The sequence below is a fragment of the Lolium perenne genome, chromosome 5 (genome assembly GCF_019359855.2).
Source record: "Lolium perenne isolate Kyuss_39 chromosome 5, Kyuss_2.0, whole genome shotgun sequence".
Taxonomy (NCBI): Eukaryota; Viridiplantae; Streptophyta; class Magnoliopsida; order Poales; family Poaceae; genus Lolium; species Lolium perenne.
Window position 1 is genome coordinate 202,617,570 of NC_067248.2, and position 14,599 is coordinate 202,632,168.

Consider the following 14,599-nt stretch of genomic DNA (forward strand, 5'->3'; position numbering starts at 1 on the left):
TAGCACGACGGCACGCCTTGTATCAACTGGTTTCGCTTATCCTTGAGTCCTTGACATGTCTTCTCTCTTGCATTGCCGTCTCCGAGCTGTCCTCAGTCCACCGCCGCCTCTGTTTGACTTGCGCTCACGAGGACGAAGCTTGTTTCAGTTGCACGACGGCACGGCTTGTATCAACTGGTTTCGCTTATCGCATGGATCGCATGCAACTCGATCGATGAGAAACAGTTTACAGAAGATGTTAAGGTCCACCGGAAGCTGCCCCCTGCTGGTACTCGCGCTGGCGGCGAGCCACCTGCTGCTCGCTGCTGTGGACGGCGCTGGCTGCGCGCCGAGCTGCACGCTCCGGCCGACCCGGAGCCACTCGTGCGAGGACTCCTGCAAGGCGGAGCAGGCGTACCCGACGTACCGGTGCTCGCCGCCGGTCACCTCCTCCACCAGGGCGGTCATGTCGCTGAATTGTATGATGTTCCAATGTTTTCTCAAATATTATACACATTATTTGATTAATCTTGTCCCTTTTGCAAAGCAAAAAAATCATACACATACTCATGAGAAATGTGCTCCAAATGCGCTCCATAGCTAGGGTAAACCGCCCCATTTTTAAGCAAGTTTTTTTCAGACCTTGTCCAAATGAGCCAAATATTTATCCTTAACATCTATTCTACCTACATAGTGTCAATTTGAATTCTCTCTATTTATCGAAATAATATTCATATTATTATTAAAAATTGCAAGATTTAATACAAACCATAAAAAATAAGTTCAAAAATATGAAATTGATAACATAGGTTGAGATCATTATTAATCACTCCAAAATGAAGCTTTGGTCAAGTATTTGACACTTTACATTTTCAAAAATCTAAACCCTAGCTCATTTCCCTTGAAATCTATGAAACCTCGATTGAGATAGCTCACTTGTGTAAAGGATTTTTCATGAAAATGTCTGAAACCCATGTTTCAATTTTTTGTATCATAAATTAGCCGCATAAGAAGGCAATGTGCACAAGTTTTGTATTTTTCTGATTTTTTTTGAAGTAGTTGTGGTCATTTGAATGTTGGTCAAATCTCCGATAACCTCGTTGATCGCCTCAAAACCCTAACATAACCCCGTAGACCCTCTCCTAACCCTAACGCCAAATGTTCACCATTGAATCTAACCCTAAAGCCCAATGGTAGCCGTTTGGTCAAGTCTTCTAGAAGGTTGATTGTTGCTGCGAGCAGATGACTCAGGCCTTTGGGTTGCGTGGATGGTTGCTCGGGGCGATCCGCGAGAGGCTCGTTCTACATTATGATTGGCTGGAGTTGTTTTTTCAGATTGTGGGTCGTTGCGTCATCCTGGTTATAGCCGTTGTGACTGCAATGGGATTTGATAAGATTAAAAGATCTCTCTGTCTCCTGCCATAGTGCCATGCATGCGTGTGCGCCAGCAGCGAAGTGACATGCATGTAATCCACATGATAGGATTGATTTGAGGCACTTAGGCTAGTCATAGTGGGTAGTATCATATAGTAGTATCATGTATATGATACTTTTCTATGATACTAGATCCATAATGCATAATATCATAGACTAGTATCATAGTTTTGCTATATTAATTGATTTATAGAATTCCAATACAAATTTGTGTACAAGATTTATTTGATACTACCTCCGTTTTAAGGAATAAGGCACCCTCGTTTTACGAGTTTTTTATTTGACCAAAAATTATTTTAAATAGATAAATATTGTTTGTATGAAATTAGCATCATTAAAAAGTGCTTTTCAATACGAATCCAACGATACTATATACATATAATATAATCAAGATTTTGTTGCTCAACTTTTATGGTCAAAGTTCGTCTTGAAATACGTTTGCGCCTTATTCCTTGAAACGGAGGTTTGGATTCCGCCCACGCGCGCCCTACCAAATCGTGGGCGAGCCAATTATTTGGCGAACGAATTTGCCGCCGTGCTCTGGCCTGGCCATGGGCGGAAAAAGTGAAGGGATGACCAAATAATTGGAAGGGCGACGGGACATTGGCTTCGATCCAAACGATTACCTGAATCCCGAGTCAACGCCAAAATATTGGTTTGGTAGTTGTTGGCTGCAATCCAAACGGACCCTAACTTTTCTCGTGATGTGCGCCATCATACAGTATCTACCTCCTCTCTCATCCATAATTGCCTGCCACATCAGCATTAGAATCGTCGCACCAGAGCAATTAAGGCCGCGCTCGAGTCAGTTGTGCAAAAGATGATGCAGTGTAAATGATTATGTCGGGAGGGAAAAGGCTCTCATTTCCCCCCTCCACCGCTCTAGACCCTCTACAGTTCCTGCCCCCTTTCTCCTCCTCGCCGGGCCTCTCCCTCCTCCTCTCTGCCGGAGTAGCCGGACGGAGATGGCGCCGGAGTATATAGGTTTAGGGTTAGTTTAGTTTTGGGCTCTATGCCCGGTAGTAGGAACAGAGCTCGGATCTTTGGCGGCTAGATCTGGAGCTTCCTAGGGTTCCTCTCTTTGATGCTTCTACTCCTCTGGTCGGAGCTGGCGGCGGAGAAGGAGACCACTGTCTCCTTCAATAAAGTTTTGGCTGTCTACCGCATCAAGGTGTTCGAGATCCTCGATGTGGAGCTCCTCCGGGCCGGCCGTGGCGGCGAGGGGGAGGGGCGCTGGGTTGAGGACAGCGGTTCGGTGGAGCTTCTCCTGGACGACCGTGGAGGCGAGGAGGAGAAGCTCTACCGTGCTACGTTTTCGACATCGACGGTGTGGAGGTCTGGTGGATCTGGCGGCAGCCGATGCGGAGGTGGCTCCCTCCTCTCTCGTCATCGTGGTGGTGGCGGAGGAGTGATGGAGGCGTGCGATGTTCGTGTCTGGCCGCTGCGTCCGCAGCAGGGGAGTTTACTGGCTTCTCGTCGGAGGATTCTCACGGCGCCGACGTCACCGTATCTGATGGCTGAAGGGCAGCCCCTCCACCTCTGGAGGATTTCGATGGCGACTTTCTCGCCGTCTCTCATGGCCGTAGGGCGGCCCCTCCTTCCTGGGACGGCGCCGGCTCGTCGTCTGCAGGTCTTCTTCAACCTCCAATCATCTAGCTGGAGGCTCAAAAGCGTCGTCGGAGTTAGCTCCCGTCTCCATGCTCCAAGTGGTTTCGTCCCCGGTGGCGTGGAGATTGGCTCCGGCGAGTTCGTCGGTGGTGGTTTTGGAGCTGTCCTCGATCGCGTTTTCTCGCGCCGGTCAAAGGGCTTTAGTGCAAAAAGTTTGGGTCCGTTTGTAATTTCCTTTTTCTTCACGACCCTTTGTGTAATTGTAACTCCACCGTTGATAATGAAGCTCTAGGTCCTTCGGAACCTCTCTCATTGTAACTTGAACAGTTTTGTGTAGCAGCAAGTTCCAGACGCACTCTTTTCCTTACCAGAGTACCGAAGGGGACTGGAAGGTTTTTAATGAGGCGGCTTGCGTGCTTTAATATATTATGATTTCAAAAAAAAAAAATTTATGTCGCTTAATTGGGGTAAGTTTGCCCGTAGGGCAGCTTGGCGCGCGGGTGTGCTTACACGACGCCGAGGCCCAGACTCCGAGCCTTGTTCTCACCCGCGACGTGGCAGCCGCAGTCTGCCCACTGCCGCCTAAGCTTCCCTACCCCCTTCGCACATATTGCGCCCCGTCCTGCTGAGCAACTGCACAACAAAGCAGGCAGCCTCCCTCATCTCGTCCCCCTTACCGGCGTCCTCGCCGCCGGCGCCATGTCGTACAACAAGACCGCATCCATCACAGCGGAGACCATAAATCCCAGGGTACGACTCGTGCATATGCATCCTTCTTTTGCACTGAAAGCGCAAACCATAGGCTCTGTTCAAATAATAGATGAAGTTAACATGTACACATGGTTCCGTTTGAAGATCAAGACGTTCAACTATGAGCCCCGCGGCGAAATTGCTACGCTCGCTGAGGTAATTCTAAGCTTCTACCTGCACTATGATACCTCCCCAGATAATAATTTTTACTAGATACGGGGTATGTTACTCCAAAGATACGGAGTATACGTACACACACAAAGATTCCTGTAATCTACTCCGTTTGGCACAAACTTTTATCCTCGATGCCTGCCCTTGTGTCATCCAGCGGCTGCAGGAGGAGCTGAAGAAAAATCCAGGCTCTCGCCCATTCCAAGAGGTGCCTACTTACCATTGTGTTATACTCCAAGCTAGTGATTCTGGTCAAAGAAAATTACGATATAAGTGAGTATTTTCTTTCTAGCAGATAATATACTGCAATCTTGGCAACCCCCAGGCTCTCGGCCAGCGACCCATAACTTTCTTTCGCGAGGTTGCACTTCTCACGCTCTAGCAAAACCTAATTGGTAAATACGACATCGAATGCTTCATGCCAAATGATATAATGTCTTCAGGTTCTTTCTTTGTGTGACAATCCAACCCTCCTGCACAGAGACGAGGCTCGTATGTTATTCAGGTTGGACACAGATTTCACTTGGCATATATCGTACAATCTTTAAAAAGAAAAGAAAAAAACAGAATTAACACTGGTGGATATTGATCCCATAACTCATTTGTTTTACAGTACAAACACGTACTGGTATTATTACCATATTTCGATGCAATATTTGATATGGCGGAAAATTGACCAGTACTGTTTCAATCTAATATTACAGTCCATGCGCCATAAAACGAGCGCGGAAGATTATCGAGGCAATGCCAGGCAGAGACTCCGGTCCATATACTCCTAGTCAGGTAATAAATGATACTCAATAATGCAATAAAAGGTGCATGCATGATGTATCTGTTAGTGATGTATAGACCCTTACTGTATATTTACAGTGTATAAGGGGTTCCCTGCATATTGCACCATGTATATGTATTGGCTTTCTCCGTGCTCGATCCGCGCCGCTGCCGATGATCTTTCCGGCCGCCGCTGTTCCACTTTCTTCCTCCTCTCCCGTTCCTGTAGGGGTTCATTTTCGTCGATATGGAGCTTAATTTGGAGCTCAGAACCGAGCTACCGCTCCAGCCAGCCAAGCTCCGGCCGACCCCATCCAGGCCGGCCCTGTCCCGGCCACCTCCCGCTGGCCACGACCCACGGCCTCCCCACGGCCGGCCCCGTCCCGGCCACCTCCGGCCGGCACCGCCGACCCCGTCCCGGCCCTGCCTCCTCCGGCCGGCCATCTCCGGTGCCGCCCCGTTCTCCTCCGGCGGAGCACTGACGCCGCCCAGCCCTCCTCCGGCCAGTCCAGGTCCTTGGCTGCTCGTGCTGGCGTGCCTTGCTGCTCGTGAGCCATCACGCACAACTGGCTTGGGCCAGATCTAGATCTGAGGGTTGACAACAAAAAATCAGATGGCATCCTCTGGCTACGTGAGTATCCCTCGTTGTCCCGTGATCTTTGATGGTACCAACTATGGAGAGTTTGCTGCCTTTATGCGCATTCACATGCGTGGTCTTCGGCTGTGGGGTGTTCTTACCGGCGAGGTATCTTGTCCGTCGCACCCCACTGCTCATGTGCCTCCTACCCCGCCGTCCGTGCCACAGGCTCTTGCTGAGGATGCTTCTCAGGCTGATCGGGATGCAGCCAAGTCTGCGGAGACTGCTGCTGATGAGGCATATGAGGAGCAGGTACTTGCATATTCAGAGGCTCTTGGCTCCTACCGTGATAGTTTAGCTGCTTTTACTCAGTGGTGTGATGAGGATGCTAGAGCTGCTGCCGTTCTTTCGCAGAGTGTTCAGCCACAGTTTGCTTCTGAGTTTATGGGCCTCGCTACTGTCACTGAGATGTGGTCTCACCTTCATCAGCGCTATTAGCCTTCTGGGGATTCTCTGTATTTATCTATGTTGCGTCAGGAGCATGATCTTCAGCAGGGTGACTCTACTGTTGATGAGTTCTACACCCGGAGTGTGGCGATCTGGCATCGGCTTGACTCCTTTCGCAGTGTTGTCTGTGGTACTTGCTAGTGTTGCCGACAGTACGTTCAGATATGGACTTTCAGAGGATCCATGAGTTCCCGTCAAGACTTCGTCCAGAGTTTGAGCCCCATCGTGCCCAGTTGTTTGCTCGAGGTCGTGTTCCTATCTCAGAGGTGCTGACTGAGCTTCGTGTTGAGGAGACTCGTCTGCGTGGTGCTGGACTGCTTGGGACACCTTCTGCTCTTGCTGCTCGAGCTCCCACTGCCCCTGCACCACCGCTTCTACCCACACCAGCACCTGCTGCTCCTGGAGGAGCTCGCCCTTCTCGTGGTGGGGGTCGCCCTCGTCCTCCTCGGTTCTGCACTCACTGTCGGCAGCCTGGTCACCTTGAGTCTGACTGCTATCAGAAGCAACGGGGTGTGCCTCCTCGCGCTCCACCTTCAGCGACCGTCACCACCGGCTTCACTGAGCGGGATATAGCGAGGCTTCAGCGTCTCCTTGCCTCCTCTGGCTCTGCTTCGATGGGTACTGCTGCCTCTATGGCTAGTTCCTCTACACCGTCAGGTACATCTTCGTGGGTTCTGAATTCTGGAGCTTCTTTTCACATGTCTCCTGATTCTTCCTCTCTTTCTTATCTTCGTCCTCTTCCTCTTCATGTCCGTGTTCTTACTGCTGATGGTACTTCTCTTCCTGTTGCTAGTCGTGGCACTCTTTCTACTCCCTCCTTTTCTGTTCCTGATGTTTCTCATGTTCCCCGTCTTACCATAAACTTGTTTTCCGCTGCTCAACTCACTAATTCTGGTTGTCGGGTCATTCTCGATGTTGATTCTTGTTCTGTTCAGGACACTCACACTCGAGCACTGGTTGGGGCTGGCCCTCGGTGTCGTGACTCTCAGGGACTTTGGGAGTTTGACTGGTTTCATGTTCCTTCTTCTACCACTTCACCGGTTGCACCACGAGTGCTTGCTACTTCCACTACCGCCTCCTTTCAGCAATGGCATCGTCATCTTGGTCATCTTTGTGGTTCTCGCTTGTCATCTTTACTTCGTCGAGGTCTTCTGGGGCCTGTCTCAGGAGATGTCTCGCTTCAGGGTTGTCAGGGCTGTAGGCTTGGTAAACAGAATCAGTTACCTTATCCTACTAGTGAATTTGTATCTCAGCGTCCCTTTCTGATGTATGGGGACCGGCTCCCTTTGCTTCAAAAGGGGGACAACGCTACTATGTTATTTTTATCGATGACTTCTCTCGCCATACTTGGATCTATTTTATGACTTCTTGCAGCGAGGTCCTCTCGATATATAAGCGTTTTGCTACCATGGTTCATACTCAGTTTTCCACGCATATTCGTGTCTTTAGGGTTGATTCTGCTGGTGAGTATATCTCCCAGTTGTTGCGTGGTTTTCTTGCTAAGCAGGGTACTCTTGCCCAGTTCTCCTGCCCTAGCGTCCATGCCCAAAATGGCGTGGCTGAGCGCAAGCATCGCCATCTGCTTGAGACGGCTCTTGCGATGATGATCGCTACCTCTCTTCCTCCTCACTTTTAGGTTGAGGCTGTGTCTATTTCCACTTATCTCATCAACATTTAGCCCTCCACATCCTTGCAGGGTGGTATTTCTCTTGAGCGTCTTACTGGTCACACTCATGATTACTCGACCCTTCGTCTTTTTGGCTGCGTTTGCTTTGTTCTTCTTGCTCCACGCGAACGCACCAAGCTGGCTGCTCAATCTGTTGATTGTGTCTTCCTTGGCTATAGCCCTGAGCACAAGGGATATAAGAGTTGGGATCCTATCGGTCGTCGGATGCGCATATCTCAGGATGTCACTTTTGATGAGTCTCGTCCTTTCTACCCACGTCCCTGCTCCTCTTCCTTCTCGGTGGATGATATATCTTTTCTCATGTTCCCTGACTCACCTCCTCATGTGCCTCAAGTCCCTTCTCCGCCGAGTCTCTCACCACTTTCTCCTCCTTCGCCCACCATACCCCCCTATCCTTCCTGACCACCTTCCCCACCATCCACACCTTCCTCTCCCATGTCACCTTCCTCACCTACGGTGGTCCCTCCCTACCATTTTCACTACTCCCGTCGTCCACATGAGGATGATGTTGCTCCTCCTGACATGCCATCCACCTCTGGTGTGATGCCCTCTCCGTCCGAGCCGACTCATCATCTTCGTGCTCGTCCTCGTCCTCCTCCTGATCGCTATTCTCCCACTCACTACGGTCTTTCTGCTGTTCTTGAGCCGGCCTCTTATCGGGATGCACTTGCTCATCCCGAATGGCAGCTCGCGATGGCTGAGGACATTGCTACTCTTGAGCGTACGGGCACCTGGGATGTTGTCACTCCTCCTTCCTCTGTTCGTCCCATCACCTGCAAGTGGGTCTACAAGATTAAGACTCGCTCCGATGGTTCTCTTGAGCGCTACAAGGCACGTCTTGTCGCTCGCGGCTTTCAGCAGGAGCATGGCCGTGACTATGACGAGACCTTTGCTCCAGTGGCTCACATGATCACTGTTCATACTCTTTTTGTCGTTGCTTTTGTTCGTCACTGGTCTGTCTCTCAGCTTGATGTGGAGAATGCTTTTTTTAACGGTGAGTTAAGTGAGGAGGTATACATGCAGCCACCTCCTGGCTACTATATTCCCGATGGCATGGTATGTCGTCTCTGGCGCTCTCTCTATGGCCTTAAGCAAGCCCCTCGCGCCTGGTTTCAGCGTTTCACCTCGGTGGTGACCTCTGTTGGCTTTATCCCTAGCGCACATGACCTTGCGCTCTTTGTTCACACATCTTCTCGTGGTCGGACTCTCCTTCTTCTTTATGTCGATGATATGATCATCACAGGTGACGGCCCTGAGTACATTGCCTTTGTCAAGGCCCATCTTCGTGATCAGTTTCTCATGACTGATCTTGGTCCTCTCCGCTACTTTCTTGGGCTTGAGGTTTCCTCTACCTCCGATGGCTTCTATATCTCCCAGGAGAAGTATATTCAGGACCTTCTCACTCGTGCCGCTCTTGGTGATGAGCGCACTGTCGAGACTCCTATGGAGCTCAATGTCCGCCTTCGTGCCTGGTGATCCTCTCCCGGACCCGACTCGCTATTGTCACCTGGTTGAGAGCCTTGTCTATCTTGATGTCACTCGTCCTGACATCTTCTACCCGGTCCACATTCTGAGTCAGTTCATGTATGCTTGCACTAGTGTCCACTATAGTCATCTCCTTCGTGTTCTACGGTATCTTCGTGGTACTATCTCGTGTCGTCTCTTCTTTCCTAGCTCCAGCTCCTTACAGCTCCAGACCTACTCAGATGCTACCTGGGCTAGCGATCTAGAGGATCGCAAGTCTCTTTCTTCCTAGTGTGTTTTTCTTGGTGGCTCTCTCATTGCTTGGAAGACCAAGAAGCAGGTTGCAGTCTCTCGTTCGAGTGTCGAGGCTGAGTTGCGAGCAATGGCTCTATTGACGGCTGAGTTGACTTGGTTACGCTGGTTACTTGCGGACTTTGGTGTTTCTGCTGACGCCCCGACTCCTCTCTTATTGGGCAGTACTGGTGCCATCAACATTGCGTGTGATCCGGTGAAGCACGAGCTCACAAAACACATCGATGTTGATGCCTTCTATGTGCGTAAGGCTATGCAGGATCAGGTTATGGCTCTTCATTATGTGCCTTCCGAGCTACAGTTTGATGACTTCTTCACGAAGGCCCTGACTAGAGCACAGCATGGGTTCTTTCTCTCCAAACTCAGTGTTGTTGATCCACCATGAGTTTGAGGGGGGGGGGGGTGGGGGGGGGTGTTAGTGATGTATAGACCCTTACTGTATATTCCCAGTGTATGAGGGCTTCCCTGCATATTGCACCATGTACATTGAGGCCGGAGGCGTTTAGCCCATTTTAGAAAGAAAAAAAGAGGTATTTGTTGGAGCACATGATCTTGCTGTCTGATGTTTGGACTGCACTAGTGCACCAACATTCAAAAATCACTAGGATTGGCGTGCTAGAATGCCCTGGCTTCAGTGTTGTCCTGTTGCCCAGTGACGATATATTTTTCCTGTCATATTCGGATTGTTTTTTGTGATTTTTTCTGTCATGGTCAGGGAATCAGAAGTTTGCGTCAATCAGTTGCCGACGGCATTGCTGGGAGAGATGGTTATCCATCAAGGCCGGAACATATTTTTCTGACAGATGGAGCGAGTTCAGCGGTAATACTCTCTACACTCCAGAGCTCCATCACATATTCACATTACGTGTGCATGATAGCTGGTCTATCTGGATATCCTAAAACAGGCTACCTTTTTCTTTTCTTCCTTCTAGATTAATTTGACTATGCAGATGCTCATTAGATCCGAGGAAGATGGAATTTTATGCCCTTTACCTGAATATCCATTATACTCGGCTTCCATTATACTTCATGGTGGAACGATGGTATGCTGCTAGCTTTGTTTAAAAATACAAGGAACATTTGCAATTCTTCGAACTAACTTTGTTCATTGCATCTCAATGCTGACATTTTTCTCAAAGAAACTGTAAAACGGGAATGTGTGTAAAAGGACTAGTTAACTAAACTGAATATTTGGATACCATATAAACCTTGGTGAGGTAAAAGGAATGGTCGTTTTCTTACATGCAAGAAATGAACAAGTTACTGAATTATGTTTATAGGTACCATACAACCTTAGTGAGGCTCGTGATTGGGGGCTTGAGATTTTCGAAGTGAAGAGGTCTTTGGAGGAGGCTCGTATATGCGGTTTGACTGTTCGAGCCATGGTGGTCATAAATCCTGGAAATCCTACTGGACAAGTATGGGAACATATATTTATATTATATTTCGCACAATACCATGCATGTAAATTGGATAATATAATATGTGTTTATGATAAATGTTTACCTGAAAATAAAAAGAGTAAACCGAACGTCCAAATGATATGTTGGAAGGGGTCCTACATCCTGGAATTACTATCATGCAAACTCCCAAGTTTCTTGTTCAACATTTGCAAGCTCTGTTCTAGGTACTCCCTATCACTAACCAGGAGGAGATAGTGGAATTTTGTCGGAAAGAAGGTTTAGTTTTACTTGCCGACGAGGTTTGTCCTTTCCGAATGGCAATATACCGTGTGTTTGTTTTCTAAATTGCACTCGCTGTGTCCGTTAGAAAGCAAGATAAGTTATTGCTCATGATGATGTTTTGCAGATTAATTGACTAATTTCACTTATAGGTATACCAAGAAAACGTCTATGTGGAGGATAAGAAGTTCAATTCTTTTAAGAAAGTTGCCAGGTCACTTGGCTACAGCGAGAATGACATCTCTATAGTGTCATATCATTCGGCTTCAATGGGTAAATCTTTGTAGATAAAAAACATGGTTCATAATCTCCATAAAATAAGCCTCGGGAGAATGGATTGAAAAACACTGGTTATTCTCTCATCATCTGAACTCTTGCAGGGTATTATGGAGAATGTGGCAGAAGGGGAGGCTACATGGAGATATGTGGTTTTGGAGAAGGTGTGATTGGTGCGATTTGCAGGGTGGCCTCTATGACTCTTTGCCCCAATATAGGTGGCCAAATTCTTACCAGCCTAGTTATGGATACACCTAAGGTTTGTCATGCCCTTCCCATGTTGATTAAATTTTACCGTTTTCTTAATGTATGTTTTGTGTGCTGAAATTACTATCATAGAGAGCTACCATCGTAAAAGGGGGCATGTGTTTTTACCAAGTTCATCTTGATATTTGCAGGTAGGGGATGATTGTTTTGAGAGATTTTTGGCCGAGAAGGAAAACATTCACTTGTCTCTGGTCAAGCGTGCCAAGGTATCCCCCTACATAGAGTTTGGTGTCACGACCACACCACCTTTCTTCTGCCTCCATCGGAAGTACTAGGATGAAACTGAACCAAAACCAGCTTTGCATACCTTGAAACATTGTGGTTTCCTCTTGGTTGCAGACCTTGGAGGATGCGTTCTGCAGCTTGGAGGGCGTTACCTGCAACAAGATAGAGGGCTCAATCTACCTCTTCCCCAGGATCCACCTACCTGCGGCAGCGATCAAAGCTGCCAAGACCGAGGGTGTCTCCCCTGACATTTTCTACGCCTGCCGCCTCCTCGACGATGCCGGGATCGTCGTCGTCCCTGGCTCCGGGTTCCACCAGGTCAGACTCTTATATCTGCAAAAGGAAATTTTATCTTCACTTGGTAAGCTGTGGCGGTGGCCTGACGTTAGCTTTGATCTTCTTGCAAATGCCCGTGGCGCAACAAGATCTCTGGACGCAACAGGGCCTCCGGGACATGGCACATCCGGTGCACGATCCTCCCCGGCGAGGACAAGATCAAGGACATGATCTCACGCCTCAAGGCCTTCCATGAGGCCTTCATGAACGAGTTCCGCGACCGAAGCTGATGCAGAGATCGCAGCTGCGCGGCGCACGGTCTGAACTTTGGCGGCAGTCTGCTCTTGCCTGTAAATTAAGCCTGTATTGTACGACTAGTAAATAAAACTTGTGCAACAGACACCGGTGTATTCCTCTCCTTTTCAACTAATAAAAGCGATTAGCTGAAGATTTCTTGAAGCGCCCGTAGCACGACGGCACGCCTTGGATTATCTGCTTCCTTGAAGATTTCCTTGAGACCTTGACATGTCTTCTCTCTGGCATCCCCATCTCTGTGACTGTGCTACTATCCTCAGTCCACCGCCGCCTCAGTTTGACTTGCGCTCATGAGGACGAAGCTTGTTTCACTTGCACGCCATCTCCGATGACCGCATTCGTGCAAGATCACATGGATCAGCACGCACGACGCTCCAATCCGCCGCCGCCTGCCTGTAATCCCCTGTATAAATAGCTGCCTAAGCATAGTCTTCCTCTCACGACTCTCGCACCGCAGGCAACTCGATCGATCAAGAACAGTCTACGAAGATGTTGAGGTCCACCGGCAGCTGCCTCCTGCTGGTGCTCGCACTGGCGGCGAGCCAACTGCCGCTCGCCGTGGACGGCGCCGGCTGCATGCCGAGCGGCACGCTCCGGCCGAGCCAGAGCCACTCGTGCGAGGACTGCTGCAAGGCCGGGCAGGCATACCCGACGTACCGGTGCTCGCCACCGGTCACCTCCTCCACCAGGGCTGTCATGACGCTGAACGACTTCGACGAGGGTGGCGACGGCGGGGACCCGTCGGAGTGCGACGGCGTGTTCCACAAAAACACCGAGCGCGTGGTGGCGCTGTCCACGGGGTGGTACAGCGGGAACTCCCGCTGCGGCAGGAACATACGGATCCGAGCCAACGGCGGGTCCGTGCTCGCCAAGGTCGTCGACGAGTGCGACTCCATGAACGGGTGCGACCGCGAGCACGCCTTCCAGCCGCCGTGCCGCAACAACATCGTTGACGCGTCCAAGGCGGTCTGGAACGCGCTCGGGATCACCGGCGAGGAGGTCGGCGAGTACGACATCACTTGGTCGGACGCATGACTTTCGTACGTACGCACGTAGCCGCCGGTGGCACTACATAAATAGCTGACCGGTGTGTGTACTGGAACGCTCGGTAACTTGGTGAATAAACTGCAAGCTGCAGCGAATACCAATTTTTAACACAAATGTGGCACTGTGCTCCCATCTAGCTATTTTCTCTACCTTCTCTACATTGCTTGCACCAGTGCCGTCTAATGGTCATTCTTCAGTTACAAGTGCATGCATTAGAACTGTACGTTAATTAAACAATCTATATTTCCAAAAGGCTAAATATAGGTTCTTCTATTCATCAGATCTATCTTTCTTATCATAGGCTGAATAAGAATTTATGCCAAAAATTAGGATACATTCTAAGAAAATAGAACTCCATGGAAGACAAGCAAATGAACATTTTCAGGTCTATCGGACGCACCAGATTATATTAGCGCCGTCTCCTGAAACATGAAAGAGAGAAGATAAAAACCTTAGCGCCGCCTCCACCTCCGCTTTTTCCATAGATCGGTTTTCCCTTCTTTGGCCAGACTCGCCGGCATCAGGAGGAGTGAGAAACCTACTTGTGAAGTTCTTAATAAAACAAGTGTTTTCTAAGGATTTGCTAGCTGTCTTCTTTTTGGTATCCGTCTTAATGGAAATGATATCGTGTACAATAAATGATCTTTGATTCTTCCTTCGATGTGATATCTCCTTCACAGCATTAATGGTGGTGTTAGGAGACCACAGTTTTCTAGGTATATATGGCCTTTCAAATCTTTATTCGCCCGATTGATTTTAGATATTTTCTCATGGTTGCCATAATAAGGATTGTTCTCGCAATATTTATCCTAGCTGCTACCTTTTTAGCAATTGTGATTCATATTCTCGACTCCTCAGCAATGTCGATCAAGTTATACAGTATTTATGTCGGTACGCTTTGCGATGTTGACCGACTATTTTAATACTCTCTCCGATTCATATTAATTGACTTCAATATAGATGTATCTAGAACTAAAATGTGTCTAGATACATCCATATTAGAGTCAATTAATATGAACCGGAGGGAGTAGTTGTATGCGTGCACATCACGTTGGCAATGCTGCTCAAATTAAAAGTATGGTGACCATTCGCTGGTATTTGTAGGTTTGTGGTTTGGTACTACCTCCATACCGGTTTTACGGTTTACAGATTTCGAGGAGAAAGTTTGACTATAAATTTGATCAACAAAATATGAGATATATGCCACAAAAATTATACCATTGAATTCATATTCAAAGAAGTTTCTAATAA

At 48.6% G+C, this 14,599-nt stretch overlaps 2 protein-coding genes across 3 annotated transcripts; both read left to right on the forward strand.

The window, feature by feature from the left end:
- Positions 1-3,720: 3,720 nt before the first annotated feature.
- LOC127301474 (alanine aminotransferase 2) lies at positions 3,721-12,384 on the forward strand. Of its 2 annotated transcripts, XM_051331726.2 has the most exons (15): positions 3,721-3,771; positions 3,877-3,927; positions 4,100-4,150; positions 4,238-4,303; positions 4,386-4,447; positions 4,647-4,725; positions 9,976-10,080; positions 10,193-10,303; positions 10,541-10,678; positions 10,888-10,962; positions 11,095-11,215; positions 11,323-11,477; positions 11,617-11,691; positions 11,825-12,028; positions 12,136-12,384. In XM_051331726.2, exons 1-15 carry the CDS (start codon positions 3,721-3,723, stop codon positions 12,274-12,276), a joined length of 1,485 nt encoding a protein of 494 aa, XP_051187686.1. In that variant the 3' UTR covers positions 12,277-12,384. The 2 variants fall into 2 exon arrangements, with proteins under 2 accessions (XP_051187686.1, XP_071676368.1); XM_071820267.1 differs by lacking the exon at positions 3,721-3,771 and having other exon boundaries at positions 3,803-4,150.
- Positions 12,385-12,660: 276 nt separating this feature from the next.
- Positions 12,661-13,449, forward strand: LOC127301473 (putative ripening-related protein 2). Its single transcript, XM_051331725.2, has one exon. The coding sequence runs from the start codon at positions 12,791-12,793 to the stop codon at positions 13,334-13,336; it is 546 nt and encodes a 181-aa protein (XP_051187685.1). The 5' UTR covers positions 12,661-12,790; the 3' UTR covers positions 13,337-13,449.
- The last annotated feature ends 1,150 nt before the right edge of the window (positions 13,450-14,599 follow it).